Source organism: Podarcis tiliguerta (genome assembly GCF_965153285.1).
Source record: "Podarcis tiliguerta genome assembly, chromosome: 3".
Lineage (NCBI taxonomy): Eukaryota > Metazoa > Chordata > Lepidosauria > Squamata > Lacertidae > Podarcis > Podarcis tiliguerta.
The window spans coordinates 94,880,607-94,905,494 of record NC_139536.1 but is presented as its reverse complement, the minus strand read 5'-3'; the positions used below and the strand labels follow the sequence as shown (position 1 = coordinate 94,905,494).

Below are 24,888 nucleotides of genomic sequence, written 5' to 3'. Positions count from 1 at the left end.
TTATTAACGTTCTTATGTTACATTGGTAAACATTATCATATTACATCACAAGGCTTATTATAATATAATTTTCAGCATGTATACAAAGTTTATATACAAAGTTTATATACCTAAAGGGAAAAAATAAGGACAAAAAACTACAGTGGTACCTCGCAAGACGAAAGAGTTTTTCGTTTTCTGAGTTGCTTCGCAAGACGGATTTCCCTATGGGCTTGCTTCGCAAGACGAAACGTCTTGCGCCTTTTTTTAAAAACCGCCAATGCATTCCTACGGGAAACCGTCAATACACAGTGGTGCTTCGCAAGACGAAAAAACTTGTAGAACGAAAAAACTTGCAGAACGAATTTATTTCGTCTTGTGAGGCACCACTGTATTCCAAGATCATATATGTACCAACACTTTGGACTTCCTGTCTATCCCGTTGTATATTCCTTTTTTACAAATGAATGTACTCTTATTATTGTATATTTCTTTACATTTTATCTAATACATTCCTATATCAATATGTACCGTTGGTCTTATTTCTCAACTCAGTCTCTCTCCAGTGTCAATCGAATGCTAGCATAGATAGCGAACCTCTACTGTATTTTTGAACATATATCTTCTATCTATCCCACTTTTCCATAAATTTTTGTTTTGAATTGTCTCTCAGGCTATTTGTCAACTGCACCATTTCAGCAAATTCTTGTAGCTTGTTATGCCAATCCATTATTGTCGGGACTTCTTCTTCCTTCCACCCCTTTGCCACCAAGGTCCGAGCTGCAGCCGTTGTATATAAAAAATACCTCCCTATTTATTATTTTTAAAAACACTCTTTGGGAAAGGATAGGGTTACAAAAACCAAGGCTATTGCAATTGCAAAGAGAGAGAAATCCCAGCTATAGCTCATTTGTTTTACTCGCACACAATTTAGATAAGCCTCAATAGAAAAATTAAATTAAGATACCTTGGTGTCTGGCACATTTAAACTACTCAGGTGTTTTCCCAAGGCCAATAAAGTACCTGGTTCTACCTTTATTAATGTGCTTGCGGCTAAAGTTAACTTTATGGTCAGGAAACAGGTAGGTAACCTTGCTTATGTGGGAAGAATGCAACTTACGATGCTTGAGAAATCTAAAAGTACAACCAAGTGTGCTTGACTCAGTACTGCTGTCACTTACAGAAGCTACTGGGCATGTCAGTCCTCAGTCGCTCCTTTTTCCCTTTTCATATATTTTAAAGAATGAGCGAGCGAAGTTGAGCCATGACAAATATCCCTGCCTACCACAGATTTGTTCTATTTTGAGGTTAGAATGCTAGAAGTTATAGAAGTCTGTGAAGTGCCACTCGACTCATTCCAGCCCACTATGGCTTCCATGCACACTGTGTACATTTAAAGGTAAAGGTACCCCTGCCCGTACGGGCCAGTCGTGTCCGACTCTAGGGTTGTGCGCCCATCTCACTTAAGAGACCGGGGGCCAGCGCTGCCGGAGACACTTCCGGGTCACGTGGCCACCGTGACGAAGCTGCTCTGGCGAGCCAGCACCAGCGCAGCACATGGAAATGCCGTTTACCTTCCTGCTATAAAGCGGTACCTATTTATCTACTTGCACTTAGGGGTGCTTTCGAACTGCTAGGTGGGCAGGAGCTGGGACCGAAAGACGGGAGCTCACCCCGCCGTGGGGATTCGAACCGCCGACCATACGATCGGTAAGTCCTAGGCACTGAAGTTTTACCCACAGGGCCACCCGTGTCCCTGTGTACATTTAGACTACATTTAAAACCCAAGAAGAAGAAGAAGAGTTTGGATTTGCTTCCACAAAGCAATTCAAGAATTGTTTTAGATAACTGGACAAAATACAAGCATGCCTAAATAAAAATCTTTAGATTAGAATTATTATTGATCCTATCTTATAAAACTTAACAAGGAGTAGATTCTGTGTTTGCTTAGCATACAAAATAGTTTATGATCACACTGTTGCTTACAATCAGCAAAACCTGACCTGTGTACGTTAGTATAGAAAGCAATTGGACTTGGCAATAGATAATGTCAGATATGCTTGTCTCTGCTAGCCTGTCAGAGTTAAACAAAAAGGGCTGAACAAAAGTCCTCCAGCCCATTATTAGGAAAGGCAGACTTCAACCACCGCCAGTCTCACAAAAACAACTTGGCAAATGTTCTAAAATCCCATGTTTTGACAGCCACGACTTCAATTACAATAGTAAGCATCCTAAAGCACTTGGGACTCCCCCCAAAAATTATTTCCAGTATCTAATTGGCTACACATTTTAGGAGACCTTGGCAACTTTTAACTCAACCAGCATGCATGACAACCCACCAGAGGCTCAATATTCTTCCTAGGTTTGCTGGTTGCCTGAGGCCACAAAGACAAAGGGCTTGCCAAATCTCTGACACAACACAATAAATGGCCAAGAGGCTGTGATCTGCTTGGCATCTCAGTAGTTGAATGTTCCTGTAATACAGGTGACTGTCAAGAAACAGTTTTGGGGCCTTTGAAAGTTACACGTTCTGGGAGAGCAGGGGTTTGCGCTGATGGGGTCTGAGATGACTGAGTGACTAATTAGTAGAAGGATCTTGACATTGTGGTGGACACTCAATGCAGCTGCTGACCTGCTCTGTGGAGGCTGTGAAAAAGGCAAATTCCATGTTGGGAATAATTCAAAAACCTCCACAAAACTGACAATACCACACAATGCAACTGGGAATATTGTGCACCATTCTTCTCACTGCACTTCAAAAAGGACATTATAGAGAGGGAAAAGTTAGAGGAAAAGTTAGAGCGTCTCTACCCCCATCATTCTGCCCGGACACTGAGGTCCAGTGCTGAGGGCCTTCTGGCGGTTCCCTCGCTGCGAGAAGCTAAGTTACAGGAAACCAAGCAGAGGGCCTTCTTGGTGGTGGCACCCACCCTGTGGAACGCCCTCCCACCAGATGTCAAAGAGAAAAACAACTACCAGACTTTTAGAAGACATCTGAAGGCAGCCCTGTTTAGGTAAGCTTTTAACATTTAATAGACTATTGCATTTTAATATTCTGTTGGAAGCTGCCCAGAGTGGCTGGGGAAATCCAGCCAGATGGGCAGGGTATAAATTATTATTATTATTATTATTGGCAATTAGTGGGGGATGGCTGGAGGAAAGAGTACACAGTTGGGGACATGATAAGAGATGCATCAAATCTTTCTTCCTCTCTCATAATACTAGAATCTGGGGTCATCCAGTGATTTTCTTTACTTTGCTGCACTTATATCCTGCTCTTCCTCCCAAAGGAAACCAAGCAGAGGGAGGTTCAGGACTGGCAAGAGCAAATATTCACACAACACGTATTCAAAATATGCAATCTGCTATTGTAAGACATGGTAATGGACAGCTGTAGAAGGGGATTAGATGAATTCCTGGAGAATAAAGGCTACCCGTGGCTACTAGGCAAGAGGCCTATATGTTACCACCAGTGCGGGAGGAAGTATGGCCTCAGCCAGTTGCTCAGCAACAGCAAGAGGGCTATTGTGCTTGTGTCCTGCTTTTGGGCCTCCCAAAGGCATCTGAATGGTCACTGTGGGAAAGAGGATGTTGGATGAGAAAGGCCTTTGGCTCTTCTTCTTATTTGTAAGTGGAAATGAGCAATTAAGAACCATTGGCTAGTGCCAGTTATTATCTTATTTAAAAAGGTCGAAACAGTTTTACACTCTTTGTCAGCTGATAGATAACTTAATGGAGTACATTCCATTATACCTACATTTTCACACATATTAATCAACTCCAAAGCCATCTTTAGAGCTATTTAACACATGACTCTCTTTTTTTAGTCCATACAAGCAGTCCTGATCAACTATGGGAATGGAGTCAGCAGCAATTATCATTACTAGACTGGGAAATGTGGGGTTCTTTTGTGGGGGGTCTATTCATGAGAGGAGCAAAAACTTTGGAAGAAGATATTTCTCAGCTCTTCTAGGGAAGTATATTTTGATTGGGAGCCATTGCGATCCTGTGGTTCTTGTTGTTCGGTCTTTGTGAATATTTCTATAATCTTCTAAGGGCATTTAATGCTGAAGATTAAACTGACACACTCGTTTACTGCTGATTACAATCTCTGCGGTAGCTTTAGAATACGGTCAGTCTCCCAACAGAGAAAAATACATAGTAACGTAGCATTAAAGGCTTTATAAATGGGTAACTGATAAACAACTGCGGGAGGGAATAGAAATGTGTTTGTTTAAATCAGATATGGGAATAACTTCCTCCTTGCGGTAAGCCCTCCAGGAAGTGTCTCTCTCTCTCTCTCTCTCTCTCTCTCTCTCTCTCTCTGGTCACACACATGTTATTTCCCCCAAGACACACCCATCACCAGTCCTGCTTTCCACCCTCCTTGCATGTTTCTGCTTTGATAATTGTCCTTATTTGTCTCGAAGGTGGATAGACAGGTCTGAGAATAAACTAACCTTTGTTGCACAAAGGTAAAACCCGCACATGTTGCTCTGCCTACTTTTGCCTTTGGCACCACTCATCACTAGAATGCGGCCCCTAGAAGGTTGCCTGGAATGGAATGTGGCCCTCAAGCTACAAAAAAAACACTCCCTATTCCTTCACTATGGTAACATTGGGAAGCATACAACTGCATGGGCAGTGGCGTAGCGTGGGTTGTCAGCACCCGGGCAAGGCAAGTAATTTGTGCCCCCTAACCCATGGATTTGCGCCCCCTAACCTGTGGATTTGCGTCCCCTAACCCTAACCCCCAGATGTTGCGCCCAGTGCGGCCGGCCCCCCCTGCACCCCCCATGCTACGCCACTGTGCATGGGTAGAGAAATGGCTGCAAGGATTTTCTTGCCTCGCCATGGCCTCTTCTCCTTAGAACAATCTAAGGGAGAGAATCCAATCAGATGGGAAGAATCCACACAACTGGCTCTGCCCACATGGTTCTGGAGGTTGAAATATTACCACAGTGGCACAGGAAGGAGCTGCAGGGACAGGGCATGCACACTGCTGCATGATAGCCTGGGCCATTGACACCTTCACTAGAGGAAAGAACCATCACTGGTAAGCAAAAGCAAAGAAAACCAAAATGGTTTAGAGCTTGTTTGGTGTTGAGAACTGAAATACGGTGCAAATGGATTGGGGGGGGGGGCTTAGTTCAGAGATAAGCAAGATGACCAACGCATACTACCCCATGGCATGGCAGTCTAAAACAGTGCTGAAATATATATTTTGGTTTACACCTGTTTAGAGCTGTTGCAGGGGAGTGTTGGGCAAATCTAAGGAGTATAAATGTTAAAGGGAATTGCAAAACCAGGACATGTGGCAACCTCCTGAAGCTAATCTATCTGGTCAAATGTGATGGACTCCATGGAAAGTTCCAGCTGGTGGTAAATGGTAACATAATTGTTGCATAAATAAACTGCAAATTAGTTGGGTAACTAAACTACAATATCTAACAGAACAGAGTAGTGGTTGGAATGTTGGGCTGGAACTGGGGGAGACTTGGATTCAAAACCCCACTCAGACGTGGAACTTTCTAGGCCTAACCTACCTCACAGGGTTGTTGTGAGGATAAAAGGAGGGAGGAACAGGCATGTAACACCTGAGCTCCTTGGAAGGAGGTCAGGAATAAAAAATACAGTGGTACCTCGGGTTTTGAATGTCTCCGTTGACAAACATTTCGGAACCGAAAACCCAGAAGTAAACGCTTCCGTTTTTGAATGCGCCTTGGAAGTTGAATGGCTTCCACTGAGGTACTACTGTATTTTTCTTGATATTCTCTGTAAATTTGCAGGCTGCCCTTTGCGCCTCAGTTTTCAAATGTTTCAGAAGTCAAACGGTCTTCCGGAATGGATTACATTCGAAAACCGAGGTTCCACTGTATATAGTAACAGTACGTGTTCATGGGGAGGGGGCAAGCTTTCCCCCACCTGAATCAACAGCATAATATGCAATGTGGAGTAAAATCATGACTTGTTCTTCTAATAAAATTTAGGGGATCTTCCTGTAAACGAATCCTTAGCAGCAATGAACTTTTATTGCAGATGATGGGAAGAATTCAATGTAGCGCTGTGGCAATCATTCTGTCCCTGCAAGCATTTCAGCCAGCCAGATGGAACAACCCCCCCCCCTCCTCCCACTGTGTGCTCTTCTCTGGTTCCCCCAACAAAAAAACCAAACTGATTGGGGGAGGGGAGTGCAGGGGCACATGGGAGGAAAAGGGGGGGAACCTCTGTTAGATTTGCATAAGTCCTTACACAGGCTTCCACTAGCGGAACACATTACTTGAATCCAGCCCTATGATGAATTGTTATCCGTTAGCATACAGGCTCTGTCTTTCAAGATGACATTGTATATTCAAAGTATAAAGCTACATTCCTCTGAAATGTATAAGACACTTCATTGCATTTGTGTGCACAGTGCAAATATTTTTTTGTGAGCTGCTATATTGTTTTTGTGAGTTTGGGGAGCGGCGGGTAGGTTGCATGACGTCTGAGTCCCTTCTGGCTCCTGGATCCACAAGGGCTGAAATCAATTGCTGAGTGAGCCAAGCAAGGGCCAGAATGGAAGTTGCTCTGTGACAAAAGGGCAAATGAGGGGACCCTCCCTCCTCAGACTGGTGCTGAGAGAAAACTGAGCTAGAAGCAGCCAGAAGCCTGAGAGTATTCTTCTTGAACCCAAGGCTGTGGCTATGGGAGAAGCATGACCTCCTAGGGTGCTAATGCCATAAGCCTTTCCATCTTAAGACTTAGCTTGTATACATCTGTCAATAGACCATATATCCTAAAGACAGCACAGTGTCTGCTGTCCCTCATTCCAAGGAAAGTGAACCTAGGGTAAGCACCCAGAACCCTTGGAATCTGGCACTGCTGGGAGATTGCGGGTGGTGTGCAACACTACGTTGACATCATTCTGTTACTAGAAAGCTAGTAACAGAAATACAATGAATTCAACCACCACCGTAACAAGAATCAAAATCCTGCTAATCAATTACCCCTCATAATATGCTGTCTCCAAGAGTTGGTTTTTTGTTTTTGTTTTTACAAATCTGATTTTTGTTTTGGCAAGAAGTTTTGTGTAGATAAAACACAAGCATAAAAGAAAGCAGCTTTGAAAACATTCTTAAGCTAGAAGCCTAAAACAAAGCAAACCCTGCAATCAGGCTAGGCTGCTCATTTGCTCACGTGAATGAATGATGTTGCAGCTTATAAATACACACATGCTTTGCAAAGAAGGAATTTATTAACAATATCATGATCATTTTTGTTAAGCACACACTAGGGGGTGCTGCTGTAGTATTATTTATATGATTTTTTTAAAAAAAACCCTGAGCTTCAGAGCACTTGTTTCTCGGTTTTTGCAATGCATTAAAGTCTTCAGCAGCACCAAAAATGTTAAGGGTGAGGGAATTATGATAAAAGCATGAGATAGATTAATTACTGAAGTCATTACTACATCAGAAACAATCAGCCCAACTAAATTAAAGTAACGCACCATCAGCCAGCTAATTTGAGAACAATCTTTTCCCCATAAATGTTGAACTGTGTTGGGAAGAGAGATGGGGCAGTCAGGATAAATGTTGTTTTGGGATGTCCTGGGGCCTGGCAGTCTGCTTAGAAGGGGTGCCGTAGATATGCCCCACAGAGGACCTTAAGTTCCATATATAGCAACACCCTAGAGGTCCTGGGCCCTAAGGAAGTTAGATTAGCCTCAACCAGAGCCTTCTCAACACTGGCTCCGGCCTGGTGGAACGCTCTGTCTCATGAGCCCTGCGGGATCTGATTTCTTTCCGCAGGGCCTGTAAGACAGAGTTGTTCCACCTGGCCTTTGGCTTAGAATCAGTTTGATTCCTTCTTTCTTTTTCCTTTCTCCTCCTGTGAAGAAGCTGCATCCTAATGTTTTAATGTTGTATTTTAATCTTTTTTAAAAATTGTATTTTAATCAACTTGTTTTTATTATTGGTTGTTAGCCGCCCTGAGCCCGGTCTTGGCTGGGGAGGGCAGAGTATAAATAAAATATTATTATTATTATTATTATTATTATTATTATTATTATTATTATTATTATAGCTCAGTTGGTTGGAGCATGGTGTTGATAACACCGAGGTTGCAGGTTCGATCCCCATATGCATATTCCTGCATTGCAGGGGGTAGGACTAGAATAGATGACCCCCCCTCAGGGTCCCTTCCAACTCTATAATTCTATGGTTCTATGGTGCAACTCCAAGTATGGACCAGTGGAGATGCAGACAGGTATTTTACAGTAGCCTTTCCCAACCTGATGTCCGCCAAATGTTGTAGACTATAGCTCTCATCAACACTGGCCATAGGCTACGTTGGCTGGGACGGCTGAAAATTGAAGCTCAACGATCCTGGGATACTGGCTGCTCTCAAGTGTGTGGGGATAAGCTCCCTGCATTCTGGTGCACTTGTTTGGTTTATTCACTGTTACATTTATATCCTCCAAGGAACTCAAAGTTGCATACGTGGTTCTTCCCTGCCCACCGCATTTTATCCTCACAACAAATAACCCTGTGAGATAGCTTGGGCTGAGGAGTGGTGCTGGCCCAAGGTCACCTGGTGAGCTTCATGGCTGACGAAGTATTTGAACCTTGGTCTCCCAGGTCTAGTCCAACACAGACCCATCGCACTTGGAACACATCTCTCTGTATCATTAGATAACTTTCCCCTGGACTACGTCGGCTGAAGTTGAGGACCTGAATAATGACTTCTCCATCCTCCACAGTGGGACCAAGCCAGGCATGACATGGAGACCAGGTACTAGGAACACCCAAAATTGTTGGTTTGAGAACTAGAAGATTCATTGGGTTGTTCTGAAGATCAGAGAAGGGAGGAAAGAGGGCACATAACCCTTTCCTCTTATGGCTTTTCACTGATATAAACTCCCTCTCTTTGTAAGATATTATTAGCCCAGGGGAGGAGGAATCAGATAAGTCTTATTTGACCTTTACTGGCTGACCTTTTCAGGCTGACTTTGTTACCCTGCATGAGCTCCTTAAGATGCTTCTCCCCACTCCCACCCCTTGCTTTGCTTTAAAAGCCATGATTCTTGGGCTTGCTGGTGGATTTAGCTCTGGGGAGTCATGGCAGAGCAGTGGCTAGACAGTACTGGAAATTGGATACAGGTTCAAATTCCCACTTGGCTTTGAAGCTCACTGGCTAACCTTAGTCAAATCTTGACCCAACCTGCCTCACTCTGCTGTACGGCTGCAATGCCACTTGGGAGATCGTTGGGTGAGGTGGGAGGGCTGTAATAATATGTTCCAGATTAAGTATAAATGCTTATATATATATATATATATATATATATATATATATATATATCTTTTGTTTATCTTTTTGAGCTATTTTTCAGGAAAACTGGAAAAAAAACGAGACTGCCAACATGAGTTGCATACGTCTGGATTTTCCTGGACATTTGCTGATTTTTTCCTGGACACTGCTACCGACCGCAGTATTCCATGTATATCCAGGGAATTCCGAACATATGGCAACCCTAACTAAAGGTGCTTGAGATACTGGATGGCCTCGGCCCAGTATACCTGAAGGAGCGTCTCCACCCCCATCGTTCTGCCCAGACACTGAGGTCCAGTGCCGAGGGCCTTCTAGCAGTTCCCTCGCTGTGAGAAGCCAAGTTACAGGGAACCAGGCAGAGGGCCTTCTCGGTAGTGGCACCCGCCCTGTGGAATGCCCTCCCACTAGATGTCAAAGAAAAAAACAAGTACCAGACTTTTAGAAGACATCTGAAGGCAGCCCTGTTTAGGGAAGCCTTTAATGTTTAATAGGTTATTGTATTTTAATATTTTGTTGGAAGCCACCCAGAGTGTTTGGGGAAACCCAGCCAGATGGGCGGGGTATAAATAAATAAATTATTATTATTATTATTATTATTATTATTATTATTATTATTATTATTATTATTTGTTCTTCCTCTCACCCACTGCAGCTCCCATATGGCACTTCTCCGTCTCCTTTCTCACCATCCCACTAGCACAGCAGTAGGAACCTATGGCCCCTCCAAATGTTGCTGGACCAGAACTCCCATCATCCCATGCTAGCTGGGGCAGATGAGAGTCCAGCATCATAAGGAAGAGGCCAAGGCTACCCACCCCTGCTCTAATGAACAGGGGACAGGCCTTGCTTACTGTTCTATAGCTGTTGAGCTGCGTTGAGCACATTTGCCCAGCAGCAGCAGTTGTGCTACATGAGCAATCCTGAGAACAAATGAACATGCTATTTGCACAAGGACTTCCTACCCCACAGTCAGTGGAGACATGCTAGCATAGTTCTGAACTAGTAGTCTAAGCAGTATACACATTCGCTTTTAACTACCTTTCCAACAGCCTCAGCCCATCCATTTTTAGGCTACTCGACATAAACCAAGAGCAACTGAGTTAAACCAGCGCAAGTGACCATTTCCCAAGTACTTGTTACTGCATATTTTCTGGGCAACTGCACAACTTCAGTGCAAAAAGAAGCATTTGTCCCGGGAGGTTAACAGTACCTGAGTTGTCCCCATAATGTCTGAGCCTTGTGTGCGTTGCAGGCATTCGCAAGAAGATGCAGTGGGTGAGCTTGTGGCAGTTACATTCGCACGTCAGAGGATGAGAAACCCTAAGATGAGGAATGAATAGAAATGGGGGGAAACAATTTCATAGCAAAAGGCAAGAAGCCCCAGCCACCCACCCATACCCCTATGCAAAAAAAGGAGAAAGAGAGAGAAAAGCATAAGTGCATGTGGTCTTCACATAAAACAAAGAGAGTAAAAAAATGAAGGTCCCACATAGCACTTATTTCAGCTGAATGCAGCAATGGAGTATGAAAGAAGCAAGCAGAGCCAAAAGTCAAACAAATGTCCTGTACAGGATTTATAGGATTTGACTCTGAATGTGTGGAAACATTATTTATTGTTTAAGGCCGCTTTTATGCAAAAGAAACAGAAAGCATGCTTCGTTATTGTTGTTTTTCTCCCCATTTGGTAGAACGGGGTGTTCCAAATTTTGCTTCCACTGGATAGTATCAGATTAGGAATATTTTCAGATGCCATGGAATGATCTCAGGCGGAGGGCAGGAGATTTGTGTTGGGAAGCAACACTCCAAACCTACTCGCGTTCACTGACGAGCCCAAAGGCAGCCTGAAAAAGCACAGTTCCAGATCTCATGGGAGACCACCCGCAACCTAAATACAGTTTTACATATGTTCAAACGAACATAAACAGGTGAGGGTGAGGCCTTCTGCTGCATGCTTGCACATCATCTGAAAAGGGCTAAGGATGCACAGCAGAGAGGGAGACTTTAGGCCTGAGGTCCAAATGCAGTTCTCCAAGTCCTTGGGACTCTCCTTGGACCACCTGTGTCCTCCCTCAAGTACTTTTGCATGGCTTGAACAATGCTTTTTTGCTCCATCTTGTGGGTGGAGAGCAGGGCTCTGACTTTTATGTGGCTGGAACGCAGTGGCGTAGCGTGGGTTGTCAGCACCCGGGGCAAGGCAAGTAATTTGCACCCCCTAACCCGTGGATTTGCGCCCCCTAACCCATGGATTTGCGCCCCCTAACCCTAACCCCCAGATGTTGCGCCCGGTGCGGCTGGCCCCCCCTGCACCCCCCACGCTACGCCACTGCTGGAACGGGGGAACAAGCCACCATTCAAAGGGAACCACAGTTCAATGTCAATTGCTCCATCCACTTTTTAGCCCCTGGCCCCGCCCACCACTTGCATGCAGGCCCCAGAAAGTTGCCTGCAAGGGAATGCAGTCCTCTGCCAGGAAAAGGTCCCCCATCTATTAAGTACAAAGAACCAAATGAAACGCAACCGTGTTATTTATATATTTATTTAGATGTCCCAGAAGCACCAAAATAAACTCTGGTGTGCAAATAAGTACCAGGCGTGTTCTGAGGGGCCAGGTTCCAAAAACTCTCCTGCCCGCTATTCAGCAGCTGCCCTTTCAGCTATAGCCACCTTGTGCCGTTGCTGCCAACGCATCAGGTAAGTCAAAGGAGGGAGGGGAAAGGGGATCAGGCAAGCAAAGAGGCAATGCTAGCATTAATGCAGCATCTACATCCCCCTCTGCCCCAAAGCAATATCCTTGCAGCTCCACATAGTTGCTCCTTGTCAGTCCGTTTCAAGAGCTCAAGCTGTCTTTTCCCCATCTCTTTGGCCCAATCCAGCTTACAGCTTTTTCCACGCTGTTTAGCTCCCACCCTGGCAGGAAGGTATATACCATGACTTGCCTACCAGGTTGTGGGAACGTCAGCAAAGGATCGGTACCCATTAAGCAAACAACCTTGCCTTTATCAAGCCTTTAAACATATCGAGAGATGGATTTGTCCTTTTGCTTCGCTCAACAGAACAGCGCTGCTACGGCTCCACATAGGCTAATGAGATTGACACAGAAGCCTATTAAACTGGGGGAAAGCAATATTTTAAAGGCACATTGCATATACATGAGACCGAAGCATGGGCTGTTGCTGTTTGTATGAAAGCACAGCTTTTGCGGTAAGTGTGCTGTGAATGATGGGAGGCCGAGAAGGCAGCGCTTCAGCTGGGTCCTATGCATAACTCTCAGGCGGTATCTGATTGAAGACTCATTGGAACGTTATTTTCCTTATTTCTTTTGCTGTGATAACAACAATAGCAATCTGCATGCAAAAAATCAGGTTTCCCCATACATATCACCTATTTGCAGGCACTCAGAAGATTGTTACACAGTGAAGAAAATATCCTGTCTGGTAAAGGATGAATGCTTGACTGCAGGGAAAAACACACACACACACACACACACACGCAAACTGGTACTGAATTTCTAAACCATTTTTTTTGCAATATAAAGATAGGATTTTTATTTTTTTTAAAACTCTTTTGACACCACTCCTCTTGCCCTCTGGCAATTTTAAGGTGTTAGTTTTGAAAATAAATAATTATAAATGCCATTATGGATATCTTTGGTAAGGAAAATGTCTGTTTTATAGCTTTGATATTTGTATACCTATGTATGTTAGCATTTTAAGGAAACCTGTTTAGTCAAACATCTTATAATTGTGTGGGTGGGTGGGGGTGTCAATCTATTTTTATTCTGCAAAATAAAAAATAAAAAATACCTTAGCAATTCAGTATCAGTTTGCTTCTCTTTAGGTGCATGTTTTCTGTAGCTCGTGTGTGTGTGTGTGTGTGTGTGTGTGCGCGTGCTGCTTTTCTAGTGTCAGCTTGAAGCTTCCCTTACTTCTCACTATTTTCTGGTAGTGCCTCTCCTTTCCCCCTGCATCAGGATGAATAGCTTTGGACTGGAACTCACAAGTCTCCTCCATGCATTAATCGTTTAATCACTCCATGCAGGTGATTAAAGAGGCTGGGCTCCCTGAACCTGGCCTTATGCTCATCTTTCCAGCTCTGCCCCACCAACCTCCACACACTGAGCGAATGTCTGACGCGGGAGCTGACTGTACCCACTAATGAGCCAGCTGGTTTTCCAAAGGCAAGTGTTAACTGACATACATGTTCAATTATTATCCCCTAGAGTAGCTCAATTATTTCAGCCTCATCTACTTAGTCATGTAACAAGGATGCTGGAAATGTAGAATTTTAACTTTAAAACTGCAATTTGTCTAACTAAATTAGAAAAAGGTTAGATAAGATTTTGCCTTAAAGTTTTATATTATAATTAAATTGATTAACCTCCAATATCCACTTGGCTGGATATTTTTTGTTTGTTTGGATTTGGGGGGGGGGGGCAGGGGACGACTTTGTGTGCTATTCAAAGATTCCTGACTCCTGTTTTTATTCCATAAAATACTAGTCAGGAATATTTTGTGCAGCACACAGAGTGAGCATTTTGGATTTCCAAAGCATCTGAAAATCAATTCCTAATGATTCAGCAAACCTAACTCCAAAGGAAACAAACGAGTTAAGCAAAAACAGAACGATAACTTAAAGAACTTCCAGTGGCTTATATTTCTTGTGAAGCTGCAACTTAGAGGATTAAAACAGAGAAATACAAGTGCAGGGGGTTTTTATTTCATTTTTAACTGAAGTAATCACTAGTAGCATTATTTTAGTTTAAATGCTTCTCACCCAACTTTATGAACTACACTGCAGGGCTAGAACTATAAATATTTATGAATTAACCAGCTCAGCCAAAGCACATATTGAATGACTCATAAAGACCTTGTCCTGGTAACGCAGCTTTGCCAAATAATCTGACATGAAGACAGAGTGTGGCTACACACACACACACACACACACACACACACATAAAAGAGAGCAAGAAAAAAACCTCAGAGGAATATTAAATGCTTAAGTGACTGTGTGGTAGCATATAATGCGTTACTCATTCTGAGCGGTCTTTAAAATAAGAACGGGATTTCTTGTAGAGCCTGTGTGATTTAGTGGATGGAGTGCTGGGTTTAGTCTGGGTTCCGGTTCCTGCTCAGGCATGACGCCTGCCAGGTTGCCTTAAGCAATTTATTATCTTTCAGCCTAATTCACTTCACAGGTCCATCATGAGGACAAAGCTGAATATCTCCAACCACCCATACCCCCCAAATCTGTGCACAGTCTGAGCTTGAAGTAAGTGATATGAGCGTAATAAACTTCTCTGTTCCAACGTTGTGGCTTTTCTCTATGATCTAAAAGTGTTTCCCTCATAGATTCAGTAATTTGGAAGCAAACAGCTTGATTACTGCCTCCCAACACTTCTGTACCCCTTGCTTGATTCTAGGGTAGCCACTTAGGATGCACACCAACAAGGGCATACCTTTGGGTTGTCAAGGTTACCTACCACCAACAGCACAACACAGAAAGAGACCAGAGTGGCTAGGAGCCCGTCTGCACACTCTCCTTATCAGGGGTGCAAGGGAGGGGAGGGCACAGATATAGTTCCCTGCCGATGGTGCAAAGAAGCCTAGGTATCAAAACAGGGGAAATGCATTTGTGAATGACCACCCTACTGCTCCCAAGGATTTCCTCCCGCATGGATGCAGCAGCAAGGTTCCAGTCAACAGGGCATGTTGGCAGAAGATGTCTGGGAGGCAACCCTACAGCTGGATAAGACACATCATTTCTCCTCCCTGCAGTACAGCATGCTAAGACAGAGGAGGAACAGCTGGGGAGAGACATGGCTGTCCTTATAACTGAGGAGGAGGGTAAAGAGGGCCTGACTGGAGTCCCAGCCAAGTCCAGGCCTAGCAGAGAGAAGGTGCTAGGGGGCGGGGGAGTCCAAGGGGCTGGCCAGTTACAGGGCAAGGCCTCAGACCACACCAAATAGATGCTCCAATAAGGAAGGGCCAGATTGTATTCAGTGGGGAAACAGAACACAACAGAGCTCTGTGCCTGATAAACAACTGAATCGAACAAGCCAGCGGCTGCTGTTATTTATAAAAAAAAAATCCTTTCAGTAGCACCTTAGAGACCAGCTAAGTTTGTTATTGGTATGAGGTTTTGTGTGCATGCACACTTCTTCAGATACTGTTATTTATGTGAGGGAAGAGGAGGATTTATGTGTACAGATGCAATAGAAGAAGAAGAAGAAGAAGAAGAAGAAGAGGAGGAGGAGTTTGGATTTGATATCCCGCCTTTCACTCCCCTTCAGGAGTCTCAAAGCGGCTAACATTCTCCTTTCCCTTCCTCCCCCACAACAAACACTCTGTGAGGTGAGTGGGGCTGAGAGACTTCAAAGAAGTGTGACTAGCCCAAGGTCACCCATCAGCTGCATGTGGAGGAGTGGAGACGCGAACCCAGTTCCCCAGATTACGAGACTACCGCTCTTAACCACTACACCGCGTTAAATCTCACAATAGTGAGGAAGACTGTGAAGAGGTGGCCTGTATGCTTGCCGAGTATCTGTGCAGGAGCTGCTACTCCTGGTGTGCAGGTTCTATTAACAGCTGATAGGCAATTTCAAGGCACCTGCTCTGATTTTCTAATCTTTAAGCAACATTTAGACAGGACAGCCATTCAATCAGATGGTTGTCCTCTGTAAAACAGGGCACATAGCCATCCTAGCAATTGCCGCAATTTTGTAAACATCCAATGCAAATTCAATATTGGGTGTGCATGAGCTAAACGAGCAACAGAATGCACAACCAACATGTCAGCATTCCCTAAAGGTTCAGGATAAAAGCACCTTCCTTGCTTGCTGCCTTCCTTTCTTCCTTCCTTTCTTAAACCAAGTCGAATCATGGATTTATTTAGGGGAACAGCCAGGTTCATTCTCCAGCATTTCCAAGTAGGGCTAAATAAGATTCCCTGTCTGAATCCCCGGAGAGCCACTATCAGCCAGAGATGATAATGCAAAGATGGACCAGTGGTCTAATTCTATAAAAGGCAGTTTCCTGTGTTCCAGCGGAATCTACTAGGAGCAGAAGGAGCTCTCCAAGGTATGAGGCAGAACAACCCAATCTCATATTTCAGTGAGGATGCTGGAGTTACACCAAAGTATGTAAATCAAGGGCAAACCATAGTTCATATATGAAAGTATCCTCAGGCCTAACTTTCTCTCCCTCTCTCAACTCCCCAATCCTATGAGCATTTATCTTAGTAGGACACTGGGCCCTGTGTAATGGCAAAGTTGGTCTTTTTTGTCCCTGCACTGTTATCAGCTGTTATGGCTGATGGTGGAACCATAAGCATGGAGGAGGGCAGGCCAACCAATCGTCTTTAGTGCAACTCTTGTGTTCCTTTCAGGTACAAACTTAACACTTGAACTTTATGTCAATGAAGGTGCATCAATAAAGGTCTTTGTAGATACCCAGAATGAGCAGGGACTCAGTTTTAGTGCCCAGGAACAAGGTCTCACCAGAAAACAGAGTTGCATGCAAGTCCCTAAAAAAACCCAAGATTCTACAGCCAGTGTTAGTGCCTGGTGTCAATGAGAGTAGCCATTTGAGAACACCAACCTGAGCTAACTGCAGGAAAACACAGCACATTGCTGTGGCCACTGTGTGAGCATTAGCTGAAAAGCAGAGGGCGGAGAAATTAAATTGGTTAATAAATAAATACAGCACAAAGCAAAAACCACCTACGCAAGCCCAGTCCAGCAACTTCCTGGAGCAACATAAGAATGGCAGGAAAGACTGTTCTTCTTTCCCAACTAGAAGCACAATTGCTTTTTGTGCAACAAAATATTGTGTGTGGCTAATTACTTATCAGAAACCTGCCAGGGTTTTTGTTTATGTTTTCAAATGCACAAACATGTGCATAATTTTTAGATCTCTCAGGATTCCTCCTTAAATGTGGAGTGCATGTTCTTCTTTAACACAAACGTGCCATGCTCCATAATATATATCAAAGTGTAATTACACCCGTAAATCTAAACGGGACATAGAAAGGGCAGATGACCCTGGGGTTTATTTCATAAAGACACAAAATAAAGTTTTATTCCAGAATACACTGGGGAGCTAGGAGTGTAATGTGCGCTACAAATTGTGGAATCGATTTCTAGTAGGCTCCTGAGAAAAGAGATAAACCTCTGGGCCTCATGATGAAGCACTGAGAAAGAACAGAAGCTGATACAGGATGTATACCAAACAGGAACATAGGAACACAAATCTGTGGACAAAAAGAACGAGTCCTAAGATAGAATGTGTTCTGAGTAGGAGGAGGAGAGGTTGTAAAATAATGGTTTTGAAAATATAACTGAGCCTAGGACTTGCCAATCAGAAGGTCGGCGGTTCAAATCCCCGCGACGGGGTGAGCTCCCGTTGCTCGGTCCCTGCTCCTGCCAACCCAGCAGTTCGAAAGCACACCAAAAAGTGCAAGTAGATAAATAGGTACCGCTCCGGCGGGAAGGTAAACGGCGTTTCCGTGCGCTGCTCTGGTTCACCAGAAGTGGCTTAGTCATGCTGGCCACATGACCCGGAAGCTGTACGCCGGCTCCCTTGGCCAATAAAGCAAGATGAGCGCCGCAACCCCAGAGTCGGTCACGACTGGACCTAATGGTCAGGGTCCTTTTTATTGTCATGGACTGGTTAGATGCAGAGGAATGGTGGGAGGAACCAGCTAGGGATCCCCCAAGGGAAGAAGGCTCAGAGTCATGGGATTGGTGGGACGATGATGAGTGGTCAGAGGGAGAAGACTGGGAAGAGGATGTGTCAGAAGCTGAAGAGGTAACAGGGCTTAGTGTGCAGGGGCAGCTTGTGGCAGAGAGCAGTCCAGAATCAGAGCTAGAAGGTGTAGCAAGAGACTGGGATGAAGGAGGCCAAGAGTCAGAGATGAGTTGGTGAAGAGGCTCAGGTATCTCCTTCTCCTGTTGTGACAAGTTCCTCTCCCCCCTGGTCTCCCAGAACCAGGAGAGGCATGAAGTGGGAAGAGCAAAGAGAAGCATGCAGGCGCAGTCTCAGATTGCTTGGGTTAAAACCCTGGGGAGGAAGGGGCTTAGGCATCTTTGGGGAAGCAAGGAGCTTCAGCCTACACAACTGCTTCATAAAGGCAAGACCTACCAAAGAAGAGCTGTGCTCATTAGGTCTGACACTCCTGTACAGATTCTGGTTTTTTGTTTTTTTTCCTAATGAAGAGTTAACTCCACTTGCTTCATGTGATTTATTCCCCCACCCTGGTTTTCCCCCCAATTTTTCCAGGTTTTTTCCAGGCAGGACAGAGCTCATTTCAGGTGCTATGCTATGAAAGTGATTGTGGTGAAGGGTGAATACTTCCTACTGCCATTGCTTCTGCATCCAGCAGAGTTATTCTAAACTGGTGAAGAATTGGCAGCTTCTCTTGTGCAGTAGAATGGAATGAATAGGGGTAGATTTAAGATGCTTCAGAGGCTTAGGCTATACTGAACCTTTCAAAATGCTGACATTTTGAACAATTTAAACATAGTAGGGAACATGATTGAATATTGAAGGATGTGTCATCACAAACCATCCTCTGCTTGAGTCCACAAAGGCCTGAACTCAAGCCAGGATTTGTTCCCAGGCAGAACTTGTTTTCAGTGCTAGAAACCAATAGTGAAATTACTGTGGGAGCTTAACGCAAAAAAAATAGTTCATTTCCAGTTACCAACCTGCCTCTATTGCATGGAGATATTGGATGTTTATGGAAGCTTGAAAACCACCCAGGAGAATTCATTGCACAGGCTTGATGGAATTTGGGGGGGGGGGACACACCTAGATGGTGCATATGGGACATTTTCCAAATTTGACCATACAATGGAGTACAGATATTCTTCAGAGAACTGCGGTGGTTGGAGCTTGTAGCCCAAAACATCTGGCAGGCACCAGGTTGACAAAGCCTGCTGTAGAGCCTTAACACTGCTCTGCAAGACACATCAACCTGTTCCCCAATAATAATCAATATGTTCCATCCAGTCCCCCAAGTAATGTATCACATAGAATTCTCAGTGCTGTTTATTGGCCAAAACAAACAAACAAACAAATGAAAACCATTCCAAGTCATACCTCCCGAACTATGTACCAATTCTTCTCTAAACTTACTACCAGCCATCCAAATTACAATATTGGCATATGTGTTAGACTCATTGGATACCTTCCTTACAATGGTATACATGATTTTACGTAATAAAGTAGATAAAAATGAGATACTGCAAGCAATTGATTATTTGCAACACTGTCATTTATCCATTTCACTTGTATGCATTCATGCCATTTAAGTGAATGATGTTCCCCTACTATCTATCTACTTCTAAAGATATATTCTAAATATCCATTCTAAAAATATATTCTAAAAATATTATTTAGTTACACAGAAGAAGAGGGACACAAGAAGAAGGGTGTTGTCACTCACTGTAGGCAATCCTGAGCAATTTGAACAATGGCCCAAATCAGTACAAGGTAACTTACTTATGTTCCTGCGTTGGGTATGCGATAATACAAGGTAGGATCAGGGAAGTTGAAGCAGGAAAGTTAGGCACCTCTTCTGAAGCCGTTTTTCTCAACAAACAATACCTAAAGTGTTGGATCTACTTCATGTGCATTTTCTTTTTTTATTTACATTCCCACTATTTATATTTTTTGTTTTTGACTGTCGGCTCTACAGTCAACAGATGTTCCTAGCTGAAGCAGAATAGTTCAAGTAGATCACTGACACAAAATTCTAGGAATTCAGTCCTGTTTAGGTTGAGATCGACACTACCAGTTTTTGTAAAACTGAATTCTATAATACCTTTGGGAGGGGGGTCATAGGCATCTATATGTGTTTATGGGAGAGGTTACCGGTTTGTTTCTGGGTGTGTGTTTTTTACGTACTTTGTGTTCTCATTTTGTATTTTTATGTTGCCCACTCCCCTGTGATTTTTCAGGTGAAGGGTGGTATAAAAATTTAATAAATAATAATAGAATCATTGAACCCAGCTCACCCCTCAGCCTCCACCTGCAACTCCACCAAGCCGTATTCACATTTGGCAGATTGCAAATTCATTCTGTTGTGCTTCAAGGTCCAGCCTTGACAACCATGTGGACTCTCATGTGCATGCGACCTTTTATTACCTTCTCATGGTACCAAACCGAATGAGATAAGTTTCACTAGTTCTTTTGTATCCCAGCCCCTGGCCCCCAGCCCCCCCCCCCCGGCTCTCTTCTCCTTTGACATTATAAAAGCCTGGAGCTATAGGTCATCCATCTTTATCTACTGAAGGGCTTCAGTGTGAAAATGAATGCAATTTACCTCGGCAGACAATGCCGGAGTTCCTATATATACTGCTGTCAAGTGTTGCTTAGCAATCTCTATGGGGGAATATTCTGCTAGCTAATTCTCATGCCATGCATCTGCCTCTTCTATCCAAAATGTAGCAACAGTATTTAGGGGGGGTTGTATGGGGGGATTTCTCTATGGACAGATGCTGTTGCTGCAAGCATGCAAAGTAGGTCTCTGCATGACTTTATTTATGACACTTATACTTAGACCATCAGAATGTTTGTCAATAATAGACCCTGGGTTTAACTGTCTCAGCAGTTGTGAACTGGCCAGGTGACTTTATGTAAGCTCCCATAGTTTAAAAGGTGCAGGGTGAGGTTGGTGACCACAGCAGTGTCACACCCTGGCAGGCAGGGGGAAATGATGCTGGGTTCAGAGGAGTGTCCCAAGAAAGTCATAGAGTGGGCTTCTGTCTTTGTAAGCCACTTTGGTGTTTTGACAGGGAAATGGCATGTATGGTGTGCATGGACAGAAGAGGGAAAGGATCAGCAAAGCATATATTAGAGGTGAGCAGAAAGTAGACTGTGGTCTACTGAGAGTGGAAGCAACTAGCTGGGAGGGGTGGCACTGCATACCTAGGTGGAATGTAGAAACATATTTTTTTTAAAAAAACACCCCAAAAAACCCTGTGAAACTTTTTTTTTTTTATGTTTCCAAAAATATATTTAATTTGCCATAGCTCACCATCACCATCTAGTGTCCCTTTGGATAATGCACTTTAGGTAAAGGGACCCGTGACCATTAGGTCCAGTCACGGACAACTCTGGGGTTGTGGTGCTCATCTCATTTTATTGGCCGAGTGAGCCGGCGTACAGCTTCCAGGATATTTGGCCAGCATGACTAAGCCGCTTCTGGCGAACCAGAGCAGTGCACAGAAATGCCGTTTACCTTCCCGCCAGAGCGATACCTATTTATCTACTTGCACTTTGACGTGCTTTCAAACTGCTAGGTTGGCAGGAGCAGGGACCGAGCAACGGGAGCTCACCCCATCGTGGGGATTCAAACCGCTGACTTTCTGATTGGCAAGTCCTAGGCTCTGTGGTTTTAACGCACAGCACCACCCGTGCCCCATAATGCACTTTACAACATTCTTAAAACATTTAATTTGCAGCTGTACAGCTGAGTCCCTGTTCTCCCAGAAGCGGCATTGCCAGGAAGTAGAGGCAGAGGGGCAAGACAGTGGGACACAATTGTTCAAGAATTTGCTTGGCTTTGCCAACTCTAACACACAGCTCCAGCTTCCCTGCTGCTTTTGCGCAGCAAAGGCAGCAGGATGTGAGCACTGGAAAGGAGGAGATTGAGAAGCGGGGTGGGTAGGGGATGGGAATTGGAGAGCCTTGATGGAAAAGAACAAGCCTTGACAGAATGAGTCTACAATTCCTCAGTAGACTTGACTTTGGCTAAAACGCCAGACATCCACTGCAAATATCACACACGGATAATTCGAACCATTCTGTCCAGCCTTAGCAGCATCTCTCTCCTTGTGAGCAAAGCTGCTGTACAATTTAGAAACAGTTGTGTAATGATTATATATAATGATAATAATACAGAAGGTGCCACACAAAGCACTTCTGCAGGTCTTACGTGTTATAAAAATACAACCCTCTTTAACATTTTATACTCCGAAAGGAATTATTATGTTCTATGGAATTAAATAGATAGTCATAAATGGTTTTTTAAAAAAAAAGATGGGCAAAATGTCTCAGTAATGCCTTGTCTCAATAATGGACTGGATGAAAGCCAATAAACCAAAGCCTTAATCCGGACAAAACTGAGGCATTGCTAGAGGATGGTTTCCTAGAACCGAGAGACGGGAGGTTGTCTGCTCTTAATGGGGCGACATTCCCTCCAAATGAGCACAAGGAGGACCTTCTGGGTTCATCACAGTTGCATGAAGCTTAAGTGGCCTTGGTGATGCAAAGTGCCTTCCATCCGCTTCAGCTGTTGGTCCAGCTATGCCCCTATCTGGGCAGGGGTAGCCTAAACTTCTGTCATCTACACTCTGGTAACACCTAGGCTAGACTCCTTGCAATGAACTGTATCGTTGGGCTGCCTTTGAAGAAACTGCAGACAGTGCAGAATTTGGTGGCTAGATTGCTTGCTGCAGGCATGACAATATGAGCATATAGCACCAATCCTGGCTGCCAATTAGTTTCCAGGCTCAATTCAAAGCGCTGGTTTTGACCATAAAGCAGGCATAGGCAAACTCGGCCCTCCAGATGTTTTGGGACTACAACTCCCATCACCCCTAGCTAACAGGACCAGTGGTCTGGGATGGTGGGAGTTGTAGTCCCAAAACGTCTGGAGGGCTGAGTTTGCCTATGCCTGCCAAAAAGGTCTTGACGCGTCAGGGCCCCAATACCTCAAGAACTGCCTCTCCAGATATGAAAAAACCAAACCCTACATTTGTCATCTGTGGCCCTTTTCCATGCGCCTCCTCCATAGGACTTCTGGTGGGCAGCAACACGCGAACAGAGTAGTTTGAAGGATTTCTATGTATTTGTGGCCCCTTTTGGTGGAGCAGCAGAACCTTTATTTATCTAGATGTATTTCGCTGTTTTTAAAGTTGCTATTAACTGTGTTTATTGTAACTGGTTTTAGTATTTCTATTGCCTTTGTAAGCCATTTAGAGTCATTTTTTGAAAGGCAACTAAATAATAATAGGTAGATGTATTGTGGGATGTTGGAAAAGGAACAGCATTCTATATTTGCACTTACAACTACATGGATGGCAGGTAATGATGGGGTATAAATAGCCCTCCAGATGCTGTTAGGCTCCATCTCCCATCAGCTGCAGCCAGCAATGGTTAGGAATGATAGACGTTGTAGTTCCGCAACATCTGGAGGGCTACCCCTGGTGCAAATAATTGTTAAATAGTATATATAACCAACAGCTTAGCAGCTTCATAAAAGCATTTGGATTCATTGATTATTGTTTTTTTATCTTCAGAACTCCCATCCAGAATTAAAAACAGAACTTTCCGCCCCCAAAATTTACTGTTGAAATTACATTTCCTTTGGTAGATGTTTTGACACTAACAGAAAAACACCCTAGTCAGCAACACCAGCAGAACTGCTATTTGTAGTTTTTCCTAGAGCAAAGAAAAGCTTTATGGAAAGACAGGAGATTAATTTTTAAGAAATGTAGTAGCCAACAACAGTAAACATTATCTTCAGAATAGTCAACTGCAGACAGCAGAGGGCACCAAAGGCCTTTCGTTCTTGAACATCCTTACTTAAATGTGGAAGTAGGGTCTCCTGCAAAACACCACAGGCACAGTTTTGCTGGACTTAATAGGAAAATGCATGGCCACTTACATACAGCCAGGAGCCATGATAATGATAAACATTACTCGGAATTCCTCCACACAGTAAAGCAGAGCTAGGACGAAGAATTCTTTCTAAAACCCTTGGAAGCAAGGTTCTCATTGCCTACTTACTTATTCCATTTATATCTCAACTTTTCTCCAAGGAGCTCAACCATCCTGTGAGGTAGCTGAGACTAAGAGGCAGTGGCCAGCTCAATGTCAAAGCTGAACCAAAATAAGTCCGACATTTTCACCACAGCTACATTGGCTCAAAGCTATGATCCTACGTACAGTTACCTGACAAGCAAGGGCTTATGAAATATATTGGGATTTACTTCTGAGTAGGATCACACTGTCAGGGGTCCCTTTACCTTTAGGATCACATTGTGAGAAAGCTTTTTTTTTTTTAAGGAAGGGTTTGTTTGTGTAATCGATTTCTACACCTCTTCTCGGGAGAATTTCCTCTGAAAGCAGCAAACACAGCAGTAAAAACAAAAACACACACAATCTAAAACATCCCAAATCCTTGAAAGGAGCTGGTTCATAAAAACAGTCCACCCAGCAGAGTCTTAAAAACAAAAAAAAAAGCAGAATAAGCAACATAACCACCTCCGCAACCCACTTAATATCAGAGTACAGGTGCGCCATCTGAAAACTTATAGGGATGGGACTTGCTTGTTCTCACTGTAAAACAAATTCCATATGTGGGCATCACCCAAAATGCCCTGCCCTGCATGGCTGCCAATTTGGATTGCTTTGGCACATGAGCAAATTAAAAGTAAGAACGCTGCATTTTGTATGCCACGCATATGATCTCACCGCAACATGTCATATGTGAAATGAGCCTTTGATACTCTTTCTAATTGGTACTTTCCCCACTCCAAATCTTAAAAAGCAAAAGGGGAATCGTGGCAAGAACAGGGCGTTGTTGTTTTGTGAC

The 24,888-nt window shown here is 43.8% G+C and overlaps 1 protein-coding gene across 4 annotated transcripts in view; it reads right to left on the bottom strand.

Annotated features, from left to right (window-relative positions):
• Window positions 1-24,888, bottom strand: part of DLGAP2 (DLG associated protein 2) — a 391,216-nt gene that overhangs the window by 349,953 nt on the left and 16,375 nt on the right. The window contains exon 2 of one of the 4 annotated variants that reach the window (XM_083431533.1): window positions 10,499-10,608. The exons of the other annotated variants lie outside the window; for them this stretch is intronic. Within the exon in view, the coding sequence (XP_083287659.1) occupies window positions 10,499-10,513 (15 nt within the window). The 5' untranslated portion in view covers window positions 10,514-10,608. The remainder of the gene's footprint in view (window positions 1-10,498; window positions 10,609-24,888) is intronic. 4 annotated transcript variants of the gene reach the window in all.